This window comes from Pristiophorus japonicus, chromosome 1, assembly GCF_044704955.1.
Source record: "Pristiophorus japonicus isolate sPriJap1 chromosome 1, sPriJap1.hap1, whole genome shotgun sequence".
Lineage (NCBI taxonomy): Eukaryota > Metazoa > Chordata > Chondrichthyes > Pristiophoridae > Pristiophorus > Pristiophorus japonicus.
Window position 1 is genome coordinate 433,519,450 of NC_091977.1, and position 24,687 is coordinate 433,544,136.

General features: G+C 44.6%; 1 protein-coding gene across 1 annotated transcript in view; it reads left to right on the forward strand.

Annotated features, from left to right (window-relative positions):
• Positions 1–21,962, forward strand: part of garem (GRB2 associated, regulator of MAPK1) — a 78,259-nt gene extending 56,297 nt beyond the window's left edge. Inside the window, exons 6-7 of the mRNA XM_070886074.1 lie at positions 17,974–18,131; positions 20,404–21,962. Coding sequence (XP_070742175.1) covers positions 17,974–18,131; positions 20,404–21,346 — 1,101 coding nt within the window. The 3' untranslated portion in view covers positions 21,347–21,962. The remainder of the gene's footprint in view (positions 1–17,973; positions 18,132–20,403) is intronic.
• Positions 21,963–24,687: the final 2,725 nt, after the last annotated feature.

The window sequence follows — 24,687 nt, forward strand, 5'->3', positions numbered from 1 at the left end:
CTTTTTAATTTAGCTCCTAGCTCCTTAAATTCGTCTCGTAGGACCTCATCTCTTTTTTTTTTTACCTATGTCGTTGGTACCAATGTACACCACAACAACTGGCTGTTCTCCCTCCCTTTTTAGAATGTCCTGCACTCGCTCGGAGACATCCTTGACTCTTGCACCAGGGAGGCAACATACCATCCTGGAGTCTCGGTTGCGGCCGCAGAAATGCCTATCTGTTCCCCTTATGATTGAATCCCCTATCACTATCGCTCTCCCACTCTTTTTCATGCCCTCCTGTACAATAGAGCCAGCCACGGTGCCATGAACTTGGCTGCTGCTGCTTTCCCCTGATGAGTTATCTCGCTCAACAGCACTCAAAGCAGTGTATCTGTTTTGCAGGGGGATGACCAGATGGGACCCCTGCACTACCTTCTTTGTACTACTCTTCCTGCTGGTCTTCCATTCCCTAGCTGGCTGTGGATCCTTCTCATGCGGTAAGACCAACTCACTACACGTGCCACTTATGTAATTCTCAGCATCGTGGATGCTCCAGAGTGAATCCACCCTCAGCTCCAATTCCGCAACGCGGTCCGTCAGGAGATGGAGGTGGATACACTTCTTACACACGTAGTCCTCAGGGACACCGGAAGTGTCCCCGAGTTCCCACATGGTACAGGAGGAGCATAACATGTTACCGAGCTCTCCTGCCATGCCTTAACCCTTAGATACCCTTAAATTGGTAACAACAATGTTACAATTTACTTACTGATATAAAAATAAAAAGAAAAGCTACTCACCAATCACCAGCCAATCACTTGCCCCATTGGCTGTGACGTCACCTTTTGATTCCTTTCTACTTCTTTTTTGCTTTCTCTCCCGCTGTAGCTGCACCGGTACGCCTTTTATAGGCCGCTCCCGCCTCTCACCAACTGCTGCTGGCTTTCGAGCTCCCGCTGGGCCTTTTATAGGCCGCTCCCGCCTCTCACCAACTGCTGCTGGCTTTCGAGCTCCCGCTGGGCCTTTTATAGGCCGCTCCGACGCTGCTCCCACCTCTCGCCAACTGCCGCCCCTAGAACTGTAAACATTTAAACAATAACTATAGATAAAAGGTTGAAGAGATTTTGGATACGGTTTTATGTACATGACACTTGAAGTCTTAGGACACAATCTTTCTGTTAAGGGTGACTCCCAACATCTTAAACTCTATACGACAAGAATGCACACTAAACAAGAACCCTGATTCCAATAAGATTGTGCAGTAAGACAACATACATTGTCTTTTCTAATTTATTTTATTTTTCAAATAGTAGTTTTTCCAGGGTAAAGAACTATTCTTTCGTCCTCCTGGATTCATGCCTCTGTTACTGAGAGAATAAGAGAGCAGACTGTTCCCAGACGCTGCTAAAAATGCTGGTTGCAATGATATACTCTGAAAGATTAGGAGAACGATACCTGCATTTCATACTTAAGAGCAATTTGACATCACCAATACAAAGCAGGTGTTGCATCTGATATATAATATGCATTTGCTTGTTTCAGCAAACATGATGGCCCCAAGTTTCCACATGATTTGCTCCTGATTTTTAGGAGCAACTGGTGTCGAACGGAGTATCTTAGAAATCGGAATTCTCGTCATTTAGTTTGCTCCAGTTCGAGTCAGTTAGAACAGTTTCACTTTGGAACAGAATTTTTTTTCAAAAGGGGGCGTGTCCGGCCACTTACGCCTGTTTTTAAAGTTTCGTCAGTGAAAACTTACTCCAAACTAACTTAGAATGGAGTAAGTGAAGATTTTTGTACGCTCGAAAAAACCTTGTCTACACTTTAGAAAATCAGGCGTAGGTTACAAATCAGGAGTAGGGAATGGGGGGGGGGAAGGTTAAAGGGAAGTTTACAAACATTAAACACTTCAGTTTTACAAATAAAGAGCCATCATCAATAATAAATGATAAATACATCAATAAATCAATCCAAAAAAATTTATAAGAAATAATTTTTTTTTTTTTAAATCAATAAATAAAACATTTTCTACTTGCCGACGGCAGCACCGGGAGCCCTCCAACAGTGTGCTGGGATGCACCCCCCCCCCCCCCCCCCAGTGTGTCTCTGTCAGTGTTTCTATCTGTCTGTCTGTGTGTGTCTCTCATTCTCTGTCAGTGTCTGTGTTTCTGACAGCGAGGGGAGGGGGAGGAGGGGGGTAGGGGGGGAGGGATGGGGGGAGAAGGGGGAGGGGGGGAGAAGGGGATAAAGGAGATTGGGGGGGAAGGAGATTGGGGGTAGGGAAGGAGATTGGGGTTTCTTCTACAGGCCGCTCCGACGCTGCTCCCACCTCTCACCAACTGCCGCTGCCTGTGGAACACCCGCTGGGCCTTTATAGGCCGCTCCGACGCTGCTCCCACCTCTCACCAACTGCCGCTGCCTGTGGAACACCCGCTGGGCCTTTATAGGCCGCTCCGACGCTGCTCCCACCTCTCACCAACTGCCGCTGCCTGTGGAACACCCGCTGGGCCTTTATAGGCCGCTCCGACGCTGCTCCCACCTCTCACCAACTGCCGCTGCCTGTGGAACACCCGCTGGGCCTTTATAGGCCGCTCCGACGCTGCTCCCACCTCTCACCAACTGCCGCTGCCTGTGGAACACCCGCTGGGCCTTTATAGGCCGCTCCGACGCTGCTCCCACCTCTCACCAACTGCCGCTGCCTGTGGAACACCCGCTGGGCCTTTATAGGCCGCTCTGACGCTGCTCCCGCCTCTCACCAACTGCCGCTGCCTGTGGAACACCCGCTGGGCCTTTTATAGCCTTTTATAGAGTCACATGGCTCTGAGCAGCCAATCCAGGTAAAGTATTTTCTCATTCATAATACTGGGAACTCCGTAAGTTTGGAGTTTCTGTTATGATTGAGAACCCGCCCCCCAAACACCCAAAACACTAATTAAAAAAAATAGAAAAAATACATCACATATTTAATTTAATTGAATTTAAATTCAAATTATTTGTCTTTTTAAAAAAAAATCAGGAAACTTTTTTTTATAAGTTTTTTTAAATTATGGTTTAAAATAAACTTGCCATAGTGGGGAGGGTTTTTAACAATAAAATGTGTTTTTAAAATTTTATTTTATTATGTTTTTGTGTGTTTTAAAACTCTTGCGCCTGTAACAGTAGGCTATGTGCCTGCTTTTATCAGGCGCAAGAGTTTTCAGGAGACTTGCTGGGCAAGTTATGGGTAAATACCACACAAAATCTTGCCCATGTAAATGTCTCGTTCCCAAGATGCGGAGGATCTGTCAAGCCAGAAACTTGACAGATCGGAAAAGCCTGTTTTCAGAGCATGCGCATTGTGCGCTGAAAACCGGTATTTTGCAATGCCTTCCCGGGTCCATACACACTCCGTACGGACCCGGGGAGGCCGGGATGTCTGGGACAATATCCGAACTTTCTCTGATGAAAGGTCATCATCCTGAAAGGTTAGCTTTGTTTCTCTCTTCACAGATGCTGCCTGATCTGTTGAGTATTTCCAGCATTTTCTGTTTTTATTTAAGATTTCTGGCATTCGCAGTAATTTGCTTTTGTTCCTACTTTGTTCACTGTTGGAGTGGGAAAGAGTATTGAATCATTTTATTCAATCTTGCTGCAACGAGTTTGTGCTGTGTTCATCAGCCGCGCACCACCTTCCTGTGCTTTTGAATAGATGACAGTGCTATAATTTTCACACTCATATCAAGCCTATTTACACTGCATTTCTAAATATGTTGCTCAGGATATAATGTTTTGCTACAATAGTTAACTGTAATGACATAAATTATATACTATAAATCTGTTCAGAAAAATATGTCCTCAAATGTGGTTAAGCAAATACTCCACTCAGGATTTAAGGAATTACTCTAATTTTCAGTGGGAATGCCCTAGGAATGTGCTTTCTTCTACAGGGAGAGAGGAGATAAAGAACAGAAGGGAGAAGATAAGTAAGATTACTTAGCAGTCAAGCATCATGATTTTTTTCCCCTATCATTGGAATTAAAATTACTACGTGGAAGTAAGCATTTAGCGTCACTGAAGAATGTAGCAAATTACATTACAAATCTTTCAAAATTGGTCTCTTGATTCATGCATAAAAAAGCATGTTGTGTGATATTTACCGATGCAGATCAGGGAAGTCCCAGATTTCATCTTTGCGTTAGCTGATCTGAGATGGAGAAATGCTGTAAATAGACTGTCTCCCTGGACTACAGATGAAAATCAGTCACGGTTTATGTGGCTGACTGCTGCCCATTAACTCCTACTGGGTTTTGGGAGGGACCAGATTTGGTTCAACTGTGATGAGATGTCATTAGTCTACCAATACTTGCTGTCCAGCATCATACCTGAAGAATGGCTACATTGCTTGTAGCCCTAGAACTATACCCCAGGGGAAAGGAGGGAAAGAAATCCAATAAAATAAAAATGTCAGTTTGAATCAAAAAATTGGGAACTATGGAGTATGAATTTGAGCAACATTCATCCATCCCCAAGGCATTACTTCCTATAATTCAGCAGTGGCCAATCTTGCTGGGAATGGTTATGAATTAAGGAGGCATTTAGAGACTGGTTCAAAGATGGTTTTCGGCTAATTTTCTTTCTTTCCTCCCCTCCCAATCTTAAGGCAGAGATGGATGCTATTTCATGGATGCAAGTCACCTTCCATTACTTTATCCAAAAAGCTATTTTTCTGGTGGTAAATGTTGATATGGTATTCCACTGCTATGATTTTGTTCTCCGTTTTTACTGGCCCAGCATTTACTGATTTTTTTTTTTCCCGCCTGCCTTTTACCCTTCCTTTCCTTTTACTCCCCCCCCCCCCCAACTCACCTGGCTTAACTAGCTGATCCTTTAGGGAGCACACTAAAGACTAGGTTGAAATTCCTTTGCATTGCACCAATTTTCCCCAGTATTTGCGCTGTTTTTTTTTGGAGCAGGATGCTTTTTCTGGCCTAACTTAAAAATCCCCAGTTTCTCCAATCAATTTGCACCAGTGTAACTCAGTTAGTTTCGAATTTTTTAAGTCAGTTTTTTTTTTCAGCCAAAGGGGGCGTAACCAGCCACCTACGCCACTACTGGCCATTTCGGGAAGTTTGGCCAGCTGAGAGTTACTCCAGTTCTGATTAGGCCTGCATATGTGGCCTGATCTGAAAAACCTCCCCTAGAGTTAAGGAAAGCGGCGCAGCAGATGCCCGGACACACTGAAAGAATTGAAAAACACATAGCAGCAACTTACCTCCAACCCCGCCCGAAGGCTGTCCGGTCCCATTCTCGGTCCCCACACACAGGAAGGCTGTCTGGTTCCATTCTCAGTCCCTGGTTCACACACCCAGTCAGGTCGAGAAAGAGAGAGACTATGCTTCACTTTGCAGTCTCAGCTCGCATTGTTTCCCTGGTTACCCTGGCAGCCCAATCTTTTGGCGCAGATCAATGCTCCACCCCACCTCAGGTTAGGCCATGCCAAAATGAAGAGATCCAACGGGGAAACTTAACACTTTTTTTTTGGCATAGTTGGGCCCCAAAAAATCAGGCGTAACTCTTCAAGTGCGCCAAAAAAATGCTTTGGGGAAAATTGAGCCCAATGTGAGCAAGAACATTTTACTGAGACCACTGTTGTTCACAATCTATATTAACGGTTTAGACTTTGGAATCAAAAACACAATTTCTAAATTTGCGGATGACACCAAATTGGGGTGTCAACACTGAGAAGGACTGCAACAAATTACAGGAGAACATTAATAAACTTGCAGAATGGGCATATAATTGGCAAATTAAGTGCAACACAGAAATGTGAGGTATTATATTTTGATAGGAAGAATAGGGAGGTCACTTATTATGTGGGGGATGCGAGTCTAGGTGGGGTAGAGGAACAAAGGGATCTCGATGTACAAATTCACAAATCACAAAGTTGCGACACACCGTTAGCAAGGCCATGAAAAAGCAAACCAACCACTCGGGTTTATTTCTAGAGGTATAGAATTGAAAAGGAGGGAAGTTATGCTAAACCTGTATCGATCCTTGGTTAGACCACACTTGGAGTACTGCATACAGTTCTGGTCACCATAATTATAAAAGATATAGGGCTGGATTTTCAGCTTTTTGGATTTCGGGGTGTTAATCGTGGCGGGGCATAAAATTTTCCGCCTGAAAATAGTTTGCGTTTTCGTCCTGGAATTTCAGCAAAAAAAGTTGTCTGGAGGAGTGTGGCGTTCAGTCGGGTGTTGTACTACTGACTTTGTGCACCTGAGCCAAAACTTTGGCGTTAAAGGAGGTGGCCATTTTACGCATGGGCATTGAATTTTTTTTTTTCTTTTCTGGTCGCCAACGTGAATGAAGGTTCCTGCACGCGTGCACATAAAAACCGACCCATTTCAGCCACTTCTGCTGAGATGGAGGATCAAGGAGGAAGGCCGCATGCAAGGCGCTTCAGCCATGAGGCAAATTACGCCTTAGTCTGTGTAATGGAGAGGAGCTGGGCCTCATTCTATCTTGTTGGGAGATCCAAGCCACTCCCTCCTGTATTTAAGAGAATACGGAGGGATATAGCAAAGGAGGTGTCTACTGCAGACACTGTGCCCAGGACTGGCTCACAGTGCCGCAAAAAGTTCAACGACTTTACGAGAGTTGTCTGGGTGAGTACAATTTTACATCTGTGTATGCCTCCATGACTTCTAACATTAATCTCCCACACTGTGAAGTTTGTCATACATAAGATCCCTCTCAACACTCTGTGGGGTGGCTATTACAATTATAAGAAAGATGAAGGCTTACTTCAGCACCCATTCACTTTTAATGATCCATGCACATTAACTCTATCATTCACATTGTCCCTCGCAATACACTCCAGCTGCTGCTATGCCTTTCTGGAAGATCACTTACATCCCCCATGTTAGATGCCTCAAACCTGCGAACAAATACTGATGAAGCACATGCAACATCCAAACAGATTGAACAGAAGCAATAGTACCATTCACACAGTATCACCTATTGCACTCTGGTAAACATATGTGCCACAACAGCAGAGAACCGTGTCTGAACCCTTCCTATTTTTTTCTTTGCAGTCCAAACATTCCAGTAATAGAAGGGAGCAGCTGCAGACAGGCGAGGGTCCGCCTCAACCAATCCCGTTCACAGATGTGGATGAGAGGGTCTCAGCCCTAATCGGATTTCCAGCATGGGCAGTTACCAGGATCGATGCTGAGCCCCCTTCGGGTAGTGAGGGTATGTAAATGGATCGCGCGACTCAAGATATTGCATTGAGAGATATGAGTTGCGGCGGCCCTTCAAATGCTCAATTCAGCTGGGGACTACACTGACTTCTGGGGGTTTGAGGAGTCGGAGGCTCCTAGTTCCAGTGGCGTACAGCAACGCAGTGCCGGGGTGAAATCTCGCAGGCCAGCTCTCCGGAGGGTGAGTTGGCAAAGTTGCTCTGCTCAAAGACAGGCGGATGGTGGAAATGTCCAGGGAAACCACAGGAATGCACCGAGCTGATGGATGCATTGGGATGGATCCCAGGGACCATCGACAAGCTCACTGCGACTGTTGCGGAGGCAGCATCGCAGATTGTCGTTGAGAGTCGTGAGTCCAGCGAGTCCATCATTGCCCACACACACAGGCTGGTGGCCTCGAGCAGCGACAGTGGAATTCCAGAGAGTGGTGCGTGACATTGATCACGTCACACGCACAAGCTTTGCTTCAGCTTGGCCAAGTGATGCAGTCCATGTCTGCTTCATAATCTGCATTCACCACTGTCCCACGGGGAAGTGACGGTGCCAAAGTAGGCCAGCAAGTTGTGCGTAGACATCATGCTCCGGTTGCTAAGGTTCAGCCCCGTCGGAGAGTCAGTGGCTCCACGGAAATGCGAGGTGGTGTCATTCCTCAGCCAACCATGCTCCATACATGGTTGACATCCCAGCCACTTGTGACTGGTGATGCCGATGAAGAGGCGCCCCAGTTCAAAACCAGATCAAGAGCTGGTCCAGGCCCTCTGCATTGTCTGCCCCCCTCCCCCCCCCCCCAAACACAGCAGCCCTCTAGCAGCCTTGCTGTACGCCCTGAGGGCTCATTGAGGAGGAACAGCAGGCATGGGAGGGGGTTGAAGGGAAGGTGGGGGGGGAATGTCTAGCAAAGTTTCATTAAGGGCTAGCATCACTTCATTGCCAGTAATGTCTGTACCTTTGTGTTAAATCACTTTTTTTTCCCTGCAGGAAGCAGTCTTGTGTGAAATCACTTTTTGTTCACTGCAGGGAGCAGTTTTGTGTTAATTTACATTGTATTTAAAGATTGTATAGTTTGGGGTTTTTTGGGGGGGAAGAAATTGTTAATGTTGGATCTTGATAAACATGTTTGCTTGACCTTTGCCATTGGTATTTTGTGTGTCTTTCGCAGAATCAATTGTAGAATAACCAGCATGGTGGCATAGTAGCATGTCAACACTGCAACCCCACCTTTCCCTTTCAACCAAACTGGTCAATGATGAGCTGCCGACGTAAGGCTCTTGCTGCGGCCACATCTCCACGCTGCCTCCCCTGTGGTTGTGGTAGATGCGCAATGGGTTCCTCGCCAGGCTCCTCCTCTTCGTCATCCTCCTCCTCCTCCTCCTGAGGTGGTCCTGCAATGCCTGTCCTCTCATGATGACTAAGTTGTGTAGCATGCAGCAGACGACAATGAACTCGTGAGACCTGTTGTGCGGAGTATTGAAGGCTGCCTCCAGAGCGGTCCAGGCATCGGAAGTGCTACTTCAGCATGCCAATTGTCTGTTCAATGATGCTGTGGGTGGCTGCATGGCTCTCATTATAGCTCTGCTCGGCTTCCCTGGCAGGGTTCCGGAGGGAGGGTCATGAGCCAGGTGACCAGGTCGTATCCTTTGTCCCCGATCAGCCAGCCCTGACCTTGTCTTTGTCATTTGTAAGACACTGCTCTCACGAAAGATGAAAGCATCATGTGTGCTCCTTGGATAGCGGGCATTCACTGTGAGTGTGGTCACAGACCAGCTGCACGTTTAGGGAGTGGTATCTCTTTCGGTTTCTGAAGACCTCTGCATTCTGTGATGGTGCTCGCAAGGCAACTTGTGTACAGTCAATGGCACCTTGAAGCTTGGGAAAGCCTGCAAATCGTCCAAACCCTAGAGCCCTCTCATTCTGGCTATCCCTGCTCATTGGGAACTTTATGAAGTCCATTTTGTATGCATACCGAACCCTTGTAACCTGGTGAATGCAGCAATGTGCAGCGTGCTGCATATGTCCCCTGCTGCTGCCTGGAAGGAGCCGGAGACATAGAAGGCCATCACCACAGTCGCCTTCTCCTCAATGGGCAACGCAGTCCTGTTGGCTGTAGGTCTGCCTGTATGAGCTGGCATATCTCTGTCAGCAGTTCTTTTCGGAAGCGCAGCCTTCTAACGCACTGCGCATCAGAGATGTGGAGGTATGAGCGATGTTCCCTCTAAACCCATGAGGGGTAAGGCCTCCTCCCCAAACGTCTGCGACCTCTTCGATTCCATGGCTCAACATGGACAAGAACCCTTCTTCCAGCTTGAAGCTGCCTGCCAATAGTAACCAACATGATTTGCTGGTGAACAAGTATTGCCCCCATTGAAATCTCTCACTGACCTTGTAAGCAAAGTGTCAGGGCACGTAAAAGTGCCGTTTGCAACTCGCAGCCTCATGCAGCGTTCTGCACGCAACCGTAGCAGTCACTGACAACTGCGATACACGATCCTCCAGCCTCCATTTAAATATGCCGCCAATAATACCTGCTGCATCCTGGGACCGCCTTTCTTTTCCAGTCGTTTTCTGGGGTGGTCGTTAAATGTGTGGTCGTTAAATGAGGCGCTGGAGCCGAAAGTTTCATCCAGGGCACTAGTGCAGCCTTGCATGACGATTTACGTCATACTGACGGTAAAAACGGAGGGCGGGACAGTGAGTTTTTGCGCTGCCACAAAACCATTTGTGAAATTCTGGCCGGGCGCTAAATCTTGGACGCCTTGTTTCGTGCCCAGAAACACCGCTTACCGCCCCGCTGGGGCATGAACTGAGGCACAAAGGAGCAGGAAATACAAATCAGAGAATCACTGCAGAGAAGATTTACAAAGATGATACCAGAAATGTGAGGGTATACCTATCAGGAAAGGATGAACAGGCTGGGTCTCTCTTCTCTTGAAAAAAGAAGGCTGAGGGGTGACCTAATAGAAGTCTTTAAAATTATAAAAGGTTTTGATAGAGTGAATACAGAGAAAATGTTTCCACTTGTGGGGAAGAGCACAACTAGAGGCCATCAATATAAGATAATCACCAAGAAATGCAATACCCAAAGAGTGGTGAGAATGTGGAACTCACTACCACAGGGGGTGGTTGAAGTGAATAGTATAGATGCATTTAATGGAAAGCCAGACAAGCATGTGCGGAAAAAGGGAATAGAGTGTTATGCTGATAGATTTAGATGAGGAAAGACGGGAGGAGGCTCGAATGGAGCATAAACACCGGCATGGACTGGTTGGGCCAAATGGCCTGTTTCTGAGTCGTATATCCTATGTACTGCCTGGCAGTTATTCCTCCTGGTGTAGAGAGATCCATGTCTTCACTGATGCGCTTCCTCTGTGGCAATTAAATTCCCTTCTGAACACCTGATCCTTCATACTGATATTTTGAAACATTCTTTCAGTTCTCAACATTTTGGGTGCATTCTCTCAATTTGGCTTTGCAATTTTCTCCAACTCTGTGGCTATGTAAATTCTGTAGTTATGCACTACCCTATTGGTTATTTTGTACCATCAGGCTGCTTTATCAGTTGAATGAAGTAATTTGATTTTAACATGAAAGTTTCTGTGTGATTCTTTATAAAGAACTATTCAGGAGCTGGTTGATTCAGTGGGTTAATAGACACTGACATCTGACCCTCTGGGACCAAATCCAGCATAAACTGCAGACTGATGGCATGCAGTTAGTAAGAGTACAGTCACTGGACTGGACTAGTAATCCAGAGGCTTGGTCTAATGATCTGGAGACGGGTGTTCAAATCCCACCACGGCAGCTGGGGAATTTAAATTCAGTTAATTAAATCTGGAATAAAAAGCTAGTGGAACTAGCATGAAACTACCGGATTGTTGTAAAAACCCATCTTGGATATCAAGGGATGTGGAGATAGTGGAGTTGAGGTAGAAGATCAGCCATGATCTCATTGAATGGCGGAGCAGGCTCGAATGAGCCAAATGGCCTACACCTGCTCCTATTTCTTATATTCACTAATGCCCTTTTGGGGAGGAAATCTGCAGTCCTTGCCCAGTCTGGGCCTATATGTGACTCCAGACCCATAGCAATTTGGTTGACTCTTAATTGCCTGGTTGACTCTTTGCTGAAATGGCCGAGCAAGCCACTCAGTTCTACCGAACCACTACAAAGAAGTGTACTCACTGGGAGTACCTTCACCATATGGACTGGAGCGGTTCAAGAAGGCGACTTGACTTGAGGGCAATTAGGGATGAGAAATAAATTCTGGTCTTTGCAGCAACGGCCGGGTCCCATGAACGAATAAAAAAAGGCCTTGTCTGTGAAGGCCCTATGTGAGGTGAGTTTGGACCATCTCAATGCAGTGGGTTTGGGCATACAGCACAAAACTGTCTTTAATTCGGTACTGATCGGCAATTTTACTTGTAAGCCACTGGAAGCCGGCTATTGGAAATTGATAAAATACTGCACAGGTGGGTAGAATAGAGGGAGCTTTACTATTCATGTTATACCTGAACTAGACGTGTTTGATGCTGATATTGGGTGCGTGAAGTGGGAAGGGTCCTATTCCATGGCACGAAAATTTCTCAGCTTGATGAGCACAATAATATGATTGGCTGAGTTTAAAACTTTGAGTCTTTACTATAAACTCTTGTTCTGACGTGGTTTTTGAAAGAGTATTTTGCTTCATTTATAGCATTCAGATTATGTTCAACAATGGATTAGTTCTGTAATGCATTGTGATATGTGGGATGTAAATCAATGCAGATGTATTCTGCCATGTGGGAACAGAAACTGGAATTTCATTACAGGGAAGGAGAATTGGAGGTGGTTATTCAAGACTCTGCTTGTTCACCACCTAGTGGTCTGCTCGAACATTACTAACGGAGGTCTTGAAGCACATCTTGAGAGTAGTATTGGGTGTGCACCAAAATAGGGAATAAAAACAACTGTCAAATTATATAAGGGATGATACAAATAGTTGTTTCTATACACTGCACAAGAGTGTTGGGAGTCAGCTTCACCTTTGTAATTCCCACGTATTGGAGAGCATTATATTCCTTAACACCATCTAGCAAGCCAGATTGAGTGGTATTTTCAAGACATCTGAGAGTTGGTTGTCAACCCTGACCGCTTGGTTACGGATGGTGGATGGTATGGAGTGGAATGAGGGAAAGAAAACACATGAAGATGGAATGTTGCCCTTAAAATTGACAGTTAACCTTATAGTAAAAGGCAGCTGAAAGTTGAAGCTTCCTTTAGCTAGTTCTGACCTGTGTATCTTGTTTTCCCCTGATGTGACCCCTATCTTTACACCCTCAAGTCCAATGGGTATAGGCTTGAGCATATCTGGTGCACCACTGGTTTAGCCATATATCACCAGATCTGGCTAGGCCACATTAAGATCTATCAGGCCTAAATCATCTCTGCCAAAACTGGCCATTACCCCAGAATCATCTGGAGCGTAAAGATAACTCTTAGCTTTTCTCCACTACCATACTATCTCCTTAAACCCTTCTCTCCTGCCCCATCCACCCTTGCCTTCAACAAGTGCAAGGAGCTCATGGACTTTTTTTTTTCTCATTAAGATTGAGGCCAACCATTCAGCTGCCTCTTCTGCATCCTGCCCTTCCCCATACTCTAAGCCAAACCTTTTTTTCAGGATCCTTCCCTGCCTTAGCATTGAACTTGGGTCTCTTGCTAGTTACGCTCCCATCTACCCTCATGCCTTCTCTGAGCTCATCTCTGAGACCCACCACTCCTGCTAAACTTCTGATCTTTATTCCTGCCCCCCTGTCAACGGTTGAGTGATTATAATCAGGGATGCTCAAGAGGGCAGAATTGGAGGAGCGCAGACATCTCGGTGGGAGTGGGGGGGGAGGAAGGAATGTGGGGCTGGAGGAGATTACAGAAATAGGGAGAGTGAGGCCATGGAGGAGTTTAAAAACAAGGATGAGAAATATGAAGTTGAGGCGTTGCTTAACCGGTAGCCGATGTAGGTCAGCAAGTCCAGGGGTGATGGGTGAGCGGGACTTGATGCGAGTTAAGACACGGGCAGTTGAGTTTTGGATCTCACCTAGTTTATGTAGGGTAGAATGTGGGAGGCCAGCCAGGAGTGCGTTGGAATAGTCAAGTCTAGAGGTAACAAATGCAAGGGTGAGGGCCTCAGCAGCGGATGACCTGAGGCAAAGGTGGAGACGGGTGATATTACGGAAGTGGAAATAGGCGGTCTTCGTTATGCTGTGGATATGTGGCCGAAAGCTCACTTCAGGGTCAAATGAGACACAGTTTGCGAACCGTCTGGTTCAGCCTCAGACAAAGATTGGGGAGAGGGATGGAGTCAGTGGCTAGGGAACGGAGTTTGTGGTGGATCCCGAAAACAATGGCTTCGGTCTTCCCAATATTCAATTGAAGAAAAGTTCTTCTCATCCAGAACTGGATGTCGGACAAGTAGTCTGACAATTTAGAGACCGAGGAAGGTTTGAGAGAAGTGGTAGTGAGGTAGAGCTGGGTGTCATCAGCATACATGTGGAAATTGACGCTGTGTTTCCGGATGATGTCGGCAAGGGGCAACATGTAGATGAGAAATAGGAGGGGGCCAGGGATAGATCCTTGGGGGACACCAGAGGTAATGATGCGGGAAGTGAAGCTTTTGCAGGTGATTTTCTGGCTATGATTAGATAGATAAGAATGGAACCAGGCGAGTGCAGTCCCACCCAGCTGGATGGTGGTGAGGCATTGGAGAAGGATAGTGGTCAACTGTGTCAAACGCTGCAGCCAAATCAACAAGGGCGAGGGGGGATAGTTTGCCTTTGTTCATCATCATAGGCAGTCCCTCGGAATCGAGGAAGACTTGCTTCCACTCTTAATATGAGTCCTTAGGTGGCTGATCAGTCCAATACAAGAACCACAGTTCCCTGGGATAGATAGTTGTTGAGGGAAAGGGTGAGTGGGACAGGTTTGCCGCACATTCTTTCCGCTGCCCACGCTTGATTTCTGTATGCTCTCGGCAATGAGACTCGAGTTGCTCAGCGCTCTCCCGGATGCACTTCCTCCACTTAGGGCGGTTTTTGGCCAGGGACTCCCAGGTGTCAGTGGGGATGTTGCTCTTTATCAGGGAGGCTTTGAGGGTGTCCTTGTAACATTTCCTGTGCCCACCTTTGGCTTGTTTGCCGTGAAGGAGTTCCGAGTAGAGCTCTTGCTTTGGGAGTCTCGTGTCTGGCATGCAGACAACGTGGCCTGCCCAGCGGAGCTGATCAAGTGTGGTCAGTGCTTCAGTGCTGGGGATGTTGGCCTGGTCGAGGACACTCAGGGGATTTGTAGGATCTTGTGGCGACATCGTTGGTAGTATTTCTCCAGCGACTTGAAGTATCTACATGGTCCATGTCTCTGAGCCATATAGGAGGGCAGGTATTACTACAACCCTATTAGATCATGAGCTTGGTGATAGTTTTGAGGGCCTGGTTTTCAAACGCTCATTTCCTCAGGTGGTCGAAGGCTGCACTGGAGGCAGTGTTGAATCTCGTCGTCAATGTCTGCTCTTGTTGGTAAGAGTCTCCCGAGGTATGGGAAATGGTCCACATTGTCCAGGGCCGTGCCGTGGATCTTGACGACTGGGGAGCAGTGCTGTGCAACGAGGACAGGCTGGTGGAGAACCTTTGTCTTACGGATGTTTAGCGTAAGGCCCGTGCTTTCGTACGCCTCAGTAAATACGTCGACTATGTCCCAGAGTTCAGCTTCTGTATGTGCGCAGATGCAGGCGTCATCCGCGTACTGTAGCTTGACGACAGAGGTTGGGGGTGGTCTTGGACCTGGCCTGGAGACGGCAAAGATTGAACAGGTTCCCACTGGTTCTGTAGTTTAGTTCCACTCCAGTAGGGAGCTTGTCGACTGTGAGGTGGAGCATGGCAGCGAGGACGATTGAGAAGAGGGTTGGGGCAATGACGCAACCTTGTTTGATCTCGGTCCGGACGTGGATTGGGTCTATAATGGATCCATTGGTAAGGATCACGACCTGCATGTCGTCGTGGAGCAGGCGGAGGATGGTGACGAACTTTTGGAGGCATCCGAAACAGAGGAGGACGCTCCATAGACCCTCGCAGTTGACAGTGTCAAAGGCCTTTGTGCCCCGTTGGGGACAAAATTCGCACTGTGACTCCAGGAGGAGTTCTTCGGCCACAGGGAGAAGACGGTTGAGGAGGACTCTAGCGACGACTTTCCCAGTGGCTGATAGGGAGATTTCTCTGTCGTTGTCGTAGTCGGATTTGTTCCCTTTTTTAAAGATGGTCACGATCACTGCATCTCTCAGATCTCCCGGCATGCTCTCCTCCCTCCAGGTGAGAGAGATGAGGTCATGTATTCGCGCCAACAGTGCCTCTTCACCATACTTCAGTGCCTCAGCAGAGATTCCATCCGCTCCCGTAGCCTTGTTTTTAAGCTGTCTTAAGGCTTTTTCTACCTCGTGCAGTGTTGGGGTTTTACTGAGGTGATGGCGGGTAACATGCTGTGGGATGGAGTCAAGAACACTCAGGTCAAAGGCAGAGTCTCGATTGAGGCGATCTTCGAGGAGATCTTTGATACAGTCACAAAAGATGTCATTTGTGACTTTGACGAGAACCATTACAGGACTGGCAGACGCAGAAACCGGATTGGAGGGATTCAAACATGGAATTGCGGCAAGGATGGTCACGGATTTGGGAGACGACAACATGTTCAAGGATTAAAAACAGAAAATGCTGGAAATGTCAGTGGGTCAGACAGCATTTGTGGAGAGAGAAACAGAGTTAACATGTCAGATCAATGAACCTTCGTCACAACTGGCGAATGTTTGAAATGAACAGATTCTTAAGGAGCACTAAAAGGGGGAGGGGGAAAAGAACAAAAGGGAAGATCTGTGATAGGGTGGAAGACAGGAGAGATTAGAGAGACAAAAGTGATGATGGGCCGACTTGGGATGGTAATGGCAGAAGTTAGAAAGGGATTGGTCTGGATAGAATGTGAATGGCGGAATAATTGTCAGCTGCCATGAGAAACAGAATTTTTCTTTAAGAATCTGTTCATATTGAACATTCGCCAGTTCTGACGAAAGGTCATCGACCTGAAACGTTAACTCTGTTTCTCTCTCCACGGATGCTGCCTGACCCGCTGAGATTTCCATTATTTTCTGTTTTTATTTCAGATTCTTGCATCCACAGTATTTTGCTTTTGTAACATGTTCAAGGATTTTGGAGAGGAAAGGAAGGTGGGAGATGGGGCAGTAGTTTGCAAGGACGGAGAAGTTCGTTTTTTGAGGAGAGGGGTGATGATGGCTGATTTGAAGGCGAGCGGGACAGTACCTGAGAGAGAACAGTCAACAATGTCAGCTAACGTGGGAGCCAGAAAAGGAAGTTGGGAACATTTGTTTAGCAGTAATAACGCTGTCAAAACATCAGTTACACCTAATCCCTTGGGGTCTGACTTTTAGTGGGGAATTTAACAGGGTACTTGCTGCAGAAGAACCAAAGTTTTTGTCAGTGTCAATGTCTTGGCTGATTACACAGATTGGCGACTCTGTGGTTGGGGGCACAACACAACCTGTATCGGAGTTGTTGATGACTGACCGCAACTTCAGGATTCCCGCATGAGCCTGCATCAAATCCCAAAGTTGCAATCAGTTTCAAAGGCGGAATGACGGTGAAATCTGCCAGTTCGTGTCACCCCAACTGCACATCCCAGGCTAATGTGATTATTGGGTAAGTCACGTCTGCTAATCAGACTTGGTAGTTGGATGAATGAGTGACAGCTAAGAGAACAAACTGAGGGAGTGGCGACTGCAGAGCAGCTGGGGAAGTGGCTAATCTCTAGTAGCTGGAAGGGAACAAATGGTGATTAGCAGGAGAACAGTGTGCTGCACTATATTTACTGGATGGGTTAGATACATTGAGTGAAAATTAACTGTTCTCAGCATTTGACTGAGCTTCCATCTATCCTGATACTTTGGATTTAAAAATAAAGTAATGTTACAACTCTTCCTGGTAATACCTTGAACTGAAAATATACAAAGAAGTGACCTCTACCATTAGAAAACCTAACTTCACTGGGTTCCAGTGAAACTGTTTAGAAGGTCATGTGATGTCATTCCGGGAAAGTTTAATTTTGCATTTCCTAGTTCAGTTATTTTCTTTCCCTGGTATGTCTCCACTTGCCACCCACAGCCAACCAGGTGAGCTTCTTGCTCTCCGTTCAGTCCTGTTGCTCTCAAATCAGCCACTATAAAATTAGACCAGTTGATTTTCTCTTTGGAGAGTGCGGGAGCGAAGGGAAACAACGCCTTTATATTTGGTGCTTACTTGGCAACGTAGTACACGGAATCATGGATGCAAATCTGTATCTCATCACTTCATGCTCCAGTTCACCAGAATACTGCAATGCGTCTGTGGTTTAGTCTGCTGCACAAAGTATACAAAAAATTAAAAAAAACTTAAAGGCACAAAGTATGCAAAAATTCAAATATTCCACATATTAACCCGATATAATGCTGCAGCTTTTACTTTGGTAAGTATAAATCTTCAGTTTGATTATGATAAAGTATGTAGGTACTTGATTCACTACAAATTGCATCAGTTACCCTTTTTCCAAAATGCTGGCAATTGAGTTTCTCTACAACTTCAAACCATTCAATTTAATTCTGGTTCTAAAATGTTAATAGGTTCTGTAAGCTCCTTTTTACAAATTTATTAGTATCTGTTCAGTATAGCATTGTTTCCATTGGCAGGTAAAAGAAGAATGCAGACATCTGAATGCCCCACCAGTCCCACCACGGAATGTCAAGCCATCGTCGCACAGTCCATCAATTCCTCCTCGGCAAGTACGCCAACAGACACGCTCTCCCAGCCCTACACTATCTTACTATTCTTCTGGATTGCACAACATGTAAGAAATTATTACCGGGTGTATTATGTAAGATGGCAGCTTGACACTCTGACTTTAACTTTGAGCATTGGATTTGGAAGGACTGGAAAAATGTACTTTGACATTATTGTGATTGTGAATCGTGTAATAAGATATGGCACGCTCTCGGTTAGTGATTGTCCTGTTTGAAAGCTTTAAACTGTACAAGACAAGTAAAAGAAATTTGGAATATTACATATTATAGTCAGTGCAATCTTAACCATTTTCTGAAGTCATTTTATTAGAAAAAGTAGGTAATCTCCAGCGTAATATACTACTGTACAAAGTCTGCAGACTGGTTTTAATATGAAGACAATACAAATCTTCCTTTTGATTCAAATATTGTCCATTATGCTGATCTATCATATTTGACATGCCCCTTTTCAAAATGCAGTGAAACATCATGCCATTAAATGTCATTTTGAAATTGCAGTTGGAGAGTTCATAATTGCCTACTCCAACCTGCCATTTTATTATTGGTTTCATGTTCCTTTTCATTTGAGCAGGAAATAATATATAGCTGTTATGTTTAAGTTGGAGATTTTAATGCATTTTCTCTCCTTTTGGGGAATCTGGCTAAGTGAGTGACCTGTTCCTAGCTCAGTTTGTTTTCCATCTTGATTCTAAGAGAACAAAATTGAGCTTCTCAATATTTTCCTTCTCTTGTGAGCACCTTCCAAGTGTCACAGTGGGGTTGAGAAGTTAATATTTGGAAAATTGTTATCCTGATCCTACATCTGTTAAGGGTCCAGCACTGTCAAAATTCCAGCCAACCTATTGCTAATCTTACAAAGCCAGTGTAGAAGAAATTAAGTTGCAAATTGTAATTAGTATTTAAGGTTTTTTTCTCAGTTTACATTTGTGTAAATATGCTGATATTAAAAGGTCTTCCCTTTATAAATATCAATTACAATAGTATAAATAAAAGCTTTTTGTGCAAGCACCTACTAATAATGCCACAGTTATGTTTTTACAGAATTTTTAAAAAGTAGATACTTTTTTAGGGATTTTCATATCTCTGACCTCTTCCGAGCGTCCCAGAGAGTGCTTTTACTTGTCTAGGTATGTGGTAAATTTGTAGCGTACTAGGCAATAAAGTGCCCTCTTCACTTTGTTTCAGTTTACTGGTTTTATCACATGCCCTCGCATTACCTTTCTTGTCTTTAGAAGGCAGCAGAATAACACTGTACTAGACTGTGACTTATTTTACTGCTTAATAAATTTGTTTGGCAGTTAAAGCCTAAATGAGCAGTTGCAATCGCGCACTAGATTTTACAGTATTTTTTTATGCTCAACTAATCTCTAGTAAGTAGGATACAGCATAGTTGCAACACTTGCACTAGACTATAAGAATACTGTAGTTTTTTTCTCCCGTCCATGGAATCTATCTAGCCTGACTATTTGTGAAGACTCCAATTTGAACCAGACAGGCAGAAAGTTATTTTCCAATAAATGATGAGGGCCAAGTGAATATAAATTACAAGTTTCAAATGTTTATCTACCTTTCACTTAAAAGATGCAATGGTCTCTGCCTCAATCACTCTGACGCAAAACATTCCAGGCTCTTAACTTTGTGATTCTCCTAGCATTCTAACTGGGGCCAATATAGTTGCTTTATACAAATTTATCACGCACTCTTCACTCTTTTAAACTACGCCTCTACTTAAATGCAAAACATCATTGACCGTTTATGGTTTTAACTTCCTCCACGTGCTTTCAAGGAATTTATGTATTTGAACCCCGAGTTCACTGTTCCATTGCTTCTTTCAGTATCTTTCCATTAAGTTTATACTCCCAATCTGTGTTTTTCCTCCCAAAATGCATTACCATACAGTTCTGTGCATTAAATTGCTCTGCCACCAGTTTACTCATTTTGCTAACCTGTCTGTGCTTTGGTCTTTTACAGTCTTTGCTTATTGCCATTCCCCTAATTTTGTATTATTAGGAAATCTTGATATTTTACTCACCAAGCCCAAGTCCAAAATATATCTAATATATCTCTGTCTCTCTCTCTCTCTCCATGTCTCCTCCTCCCTCTCCCAGTTACCTGCCCTTTGAACTGGTAAAATCATCTAACATTGTTTTTGAACCCTAATGTTTACATTTTGCAGTTAGTACATTGCTTGAATTGATCACTGCTAATTTGAGATCAGTTGTCATCCTGGATAACTTCAGTTGAGAGGTAAGGGGTCCACTATAGGTGGATAATACTGGATTTTCAAATGCCTAAAATGATTTACTTTAATGTTTACAGTGGTGCCACAGAGAATGATGCACCTCCACCCAGTGAGAAGCATTCCCCAGCTTCCTGTTACCCTTGTAACTGGATCAACTCTAGTACTTTGGACAGTGGAACCAAATCCCCTCTCAGAAGCCCCATGTTGGACTGTCCTTCAAATCGGTCATCGTGGCCAAACCAACATTATGGGGATATTGATGACCAAGATGTTGGTAAATTTGGATCTGAACACAGAAGTTATTACAGTTACCCTCGTCACAAAATGCCAAGTACTCCAAAGAGTATAGTGCCAGTACACTTTCAATATGGTAGCATTGAGTGTGCTGAGGGCTGTGAGGGGCTTCCAGTTAATACCTTCCCTGAACAGCAACAATCTAAGGATGGAGAATTCCACTTTATTCCTACTGGATGCCTAAGATCTACCAGTTATTCGTCAGAGGGCTATGGAGAAAAATCTTTAGCGGATAACACACAGCAAAGTCAGTCATGCCCTACCTTACCACCACGTGCACTAAAATTCAATGATGATGAATTAGTTGACCGAGAAGCACTGTTTCTGCCTTCAGCTATAGACGGGGCTGAGGACGAGCCTCAGATTTGTTCAACAGATCTACCTGAAGAGAATTTTGGTAACAAAGGTACACAGGACATATTTTCTATTCCTTGTCCTTTATTTTCTTCTCCTCTGCACCTGCAGTTAGTACCACGTTCATGTGGTGATGGGTCACCCTGGCAGCCTCCATCTGACCTTTGTGGACTTTCTATAGAAGAGGTGTCAAAGTGCCTGCGGTTTATAGGTCTACCTGAGGAGGTTGTGTCACTATTTGTGGCTGAAAAAATTGATGGAAATTTACTTGTACAGCTGACTGAAGAGATCCTGTCCGAAGACTTTAAGCTTAGTAAACTCCAAATTAAAAAACTCTTGCAGTTCATCAGTGGCTGGAGACCCAAGATGTAATGCTATGACTCAAATGGCATGGATGCAGAGTATCTGACCTCAACATTGATTGTTTTGCACTAAATAGCCATTATTTTGTAATGTATAAAATCAGTGATGTGACAATGAATGGTTTGCTTGTAAAGGTACTAAATAACTTTTTGTATGCTGATAGAACTGACACCCTGCAGAGAGAAATTATCTTGCTGAAAGTGTGCTTTGTGCATCACTCAGCTATCACTGACTGCATGAATTATCAAAAGAATAGCAGTAAAATGGGCTGTTCCTCAAAATGCTATAATTGTAGTCAAGTTGCAAGTGATTTGCAAGACAAGACGATCCTTTATACCAGGTACCGAATTCTTGATCAAAAAGTCTCCGATTGTTAGCATACAGAATTGCGGTTTAACTGTACTGTTATGGGTCTGGGCTACTGCTTAGCCGCTGTATTCATGTTACATTCTCTTGGTAATTAATGTATCAATTGATAGTGGCACTTGTTTTTACTACTGGACATAGGAATTTTTGCTGGGGCACACACAAATGTCGATTAATGAGATTTTTGTGATCTTCGAATGAGTAAACTGAACAAATTGACGTTACAACAGATACAACCATTTAATATAATAAACCTATTTGAGACTCATTTAAATGTTCTGAAGTGTGACATGAGTTTTACTGCTTTTATCTGAAATTTTCTAGGCTCTGTTTAAGCTTTTTCTATTTCATACCTGACTAATTTGAGTGTAGAAATCTCCTGATACTGGGTTGATGAGCAGACTTGCTGAAATGTTTTCCTAGCAAAATGAATGCAAAAGCTTTTTGAACTACCACCCGCTTCTAAATGTAGCTGTGCACATTAACCGGTTCCTTGTTTAATTTTATGCTTAAAATTGCTAATCCAAAGTAGACCAGAAATAATTTGTACAGTTATCTCTGGAAATAATATCATTCGAATGGCTGAGAGTTGCACTCTCCAGGAACTATATAAAGTCGATGTATTCTTGCTTCACAAAGTGCAGAGCAAGACCCATAAGTTGACACTTCATGATGTTGTCGAAGACAATTAGAGTTTCTTCCCTCCCACCCTGTCATTTCTAAGTACACCGTTACCAGCAATTTTTAAAACCATAAAATAGCAGGACAATAACTAACAAATAAAAGAAAGACTGGTATTGAAAAAGTGCTTTCAGTACCTTGAGACATCCCAAAGCACTGTGCAATCAATTAATGACTTTTGAAGTGTCGTCACTGTTGTAATATAGGAAACACAGCAAACAATTTGTGCACAGCAAGCTCCCACAAACAGCAATGGGATAACGAACAGATAATTTTTTAATGATGTCGATTGAGGGATAAATATTGGCCAGGACACTGGGGAAAACTTTCCTGTTCTTCTCCAAAATAGTGCCGTGAGATCCTTTACATGCACCTGAGAGGGCAGGCGGGGCCTTGGTTTAACATCTCATCTGAAAGATGGCACCTCTGACAGTGCAGCACTCCCTCAGTACTGCACTGGATTGTTTTTTTATGCTCTGGTCCCATGAGTGGGATTTGAACCCACATCTTCTGACTAGAGGTGAGAGTGCTACTAATTGAACTGAGACAACTGGATTCTATAGGCAACATAGATACACAAAGGATGTATCCAATGGGTGGAGAATGTAGTCTGATGTTGAGACTTCTTGATTGATTCTCTGCAGGGCTTTCATTTACTTTTAGTTCTTAATCTTTTGTCTACCTGAGAGTGTCTACCTGGAAGAGTATAGAAAGTATAGGGGTGAAATTGAGAAGGAAATTAGGAAAGCAAAGCGAGGGCATGAAAAAATAGTGGCAAGTAGAATCAAAAAAAACCCCAAGATGTTTTAAAATTACATAGAGAGAAAGAGGATAACTAAGGAAAGAATAGGGCCTATTAGGGACCAAAATGTTGATCGACGTGTAGAGGTGGAGGATGTGGGTGAGGTACTTAATGAATACTTTGTGGCTATCTTCACAAAAGAGGGGGACAATGCTGATGTTGAAGTTGAGGAGGAAGCGAGTGAAATATTGGATGGGATAAACATAGTAAGAGAGAAGTATTAAGGGGTTTAGCATCTTTGAAAGTAGATAAATCGCCAGGACCAAATGAAATAAATCCTAGGCTATTAAAAGAAACAACGGAGGAAATTGCGGAGGCTCTGGCCATTATTTTCCAATCCTCCCTGGCGACAGGAGTTGTGCCAGAGGATTGGAGAACTGCTAACATTGTACCATTGTTTAAAAACATAGAAACATAGAAAATAGGTGCAGGAGTAGGCCATTCGGCCCTTCTAGCCTGCACCGCCATTCAATGAGTTCATGGCTGAACATTCAACTTCAGTACCCCATTCCTGCTTTCTCGCCATACCCCTTGATCCCCCTAGCAGTAAGGACCTCATCTAACTCCTTTTTGAATATATTTAGTGAATTGGCCTCAACAACTTTCTGTGGTAGAGAATTCCACAGGTTCACCACTCTCTGGGTGAAGAAGTTCCTCCGCATCTCGGTCCTAAATGGCTTACCCCTTATCCTTAGACGGTGACCCCTGGTTCTGGACTTCCCCAACATTGGGAACATTCTTCCTGCATCTAACCTGTCTAACCCTGTCAGAATTTTATATGTTTCTATGAGGTCCCCTCTCATTCTTCTGAACTCCAGTGAATACAAGCCCAGTTGATCCAGTCTTTCTTGATAGGTCAGTCCCGCCATCCCGGGAATCAGTCTGGTGAACCTTCGCTGCACTCCCTCAATAGCAAGAATGTCCTTCCTCAGGTTAGGAGACCAAAACTGTACACAATACTCCAGGTGTGGCCTCACCAATGCCCTGTACAACTGTAGCAACACCTCCCTGCCCCTGTACTCAAATCCCCTTGCTATGAAGGCCAACATGCCATTTGCTTTCTTAACCGCCTGCTGCACCTGCATGCCAACCTTCAATGACTGATGTACCATGACACCCAGGTCTCTTTGCACCTCCCCTTTTCCTAATCTGTCACCATTCAGATAATAGTCTGTCTCTCTGTTTTTACCACCAAAGTGGATAACCTCACATTTATCCACATTATACTTCATCTGCCATGCATTTGCCCACTCACCTAACCTATCCAAGTCGCTCTGCAGCCTCACAGCATCCTCCTCGCAGCTCACACTGCCACCCAACTTAGTGTCATCCGCAAATTTGGAGATACTACATTTAATCCCCTCATCTAAATCATTAATGTACAGTGTAAACAGCTGGGGCCCCAGCACAGAACCTTGCGGTACCCCACTAGTCACTGCCTGCCATTCTGAAAAGTACCCATTTACTCCTACTCTTTGCTTCCTGTCTGACAACCAGTTCT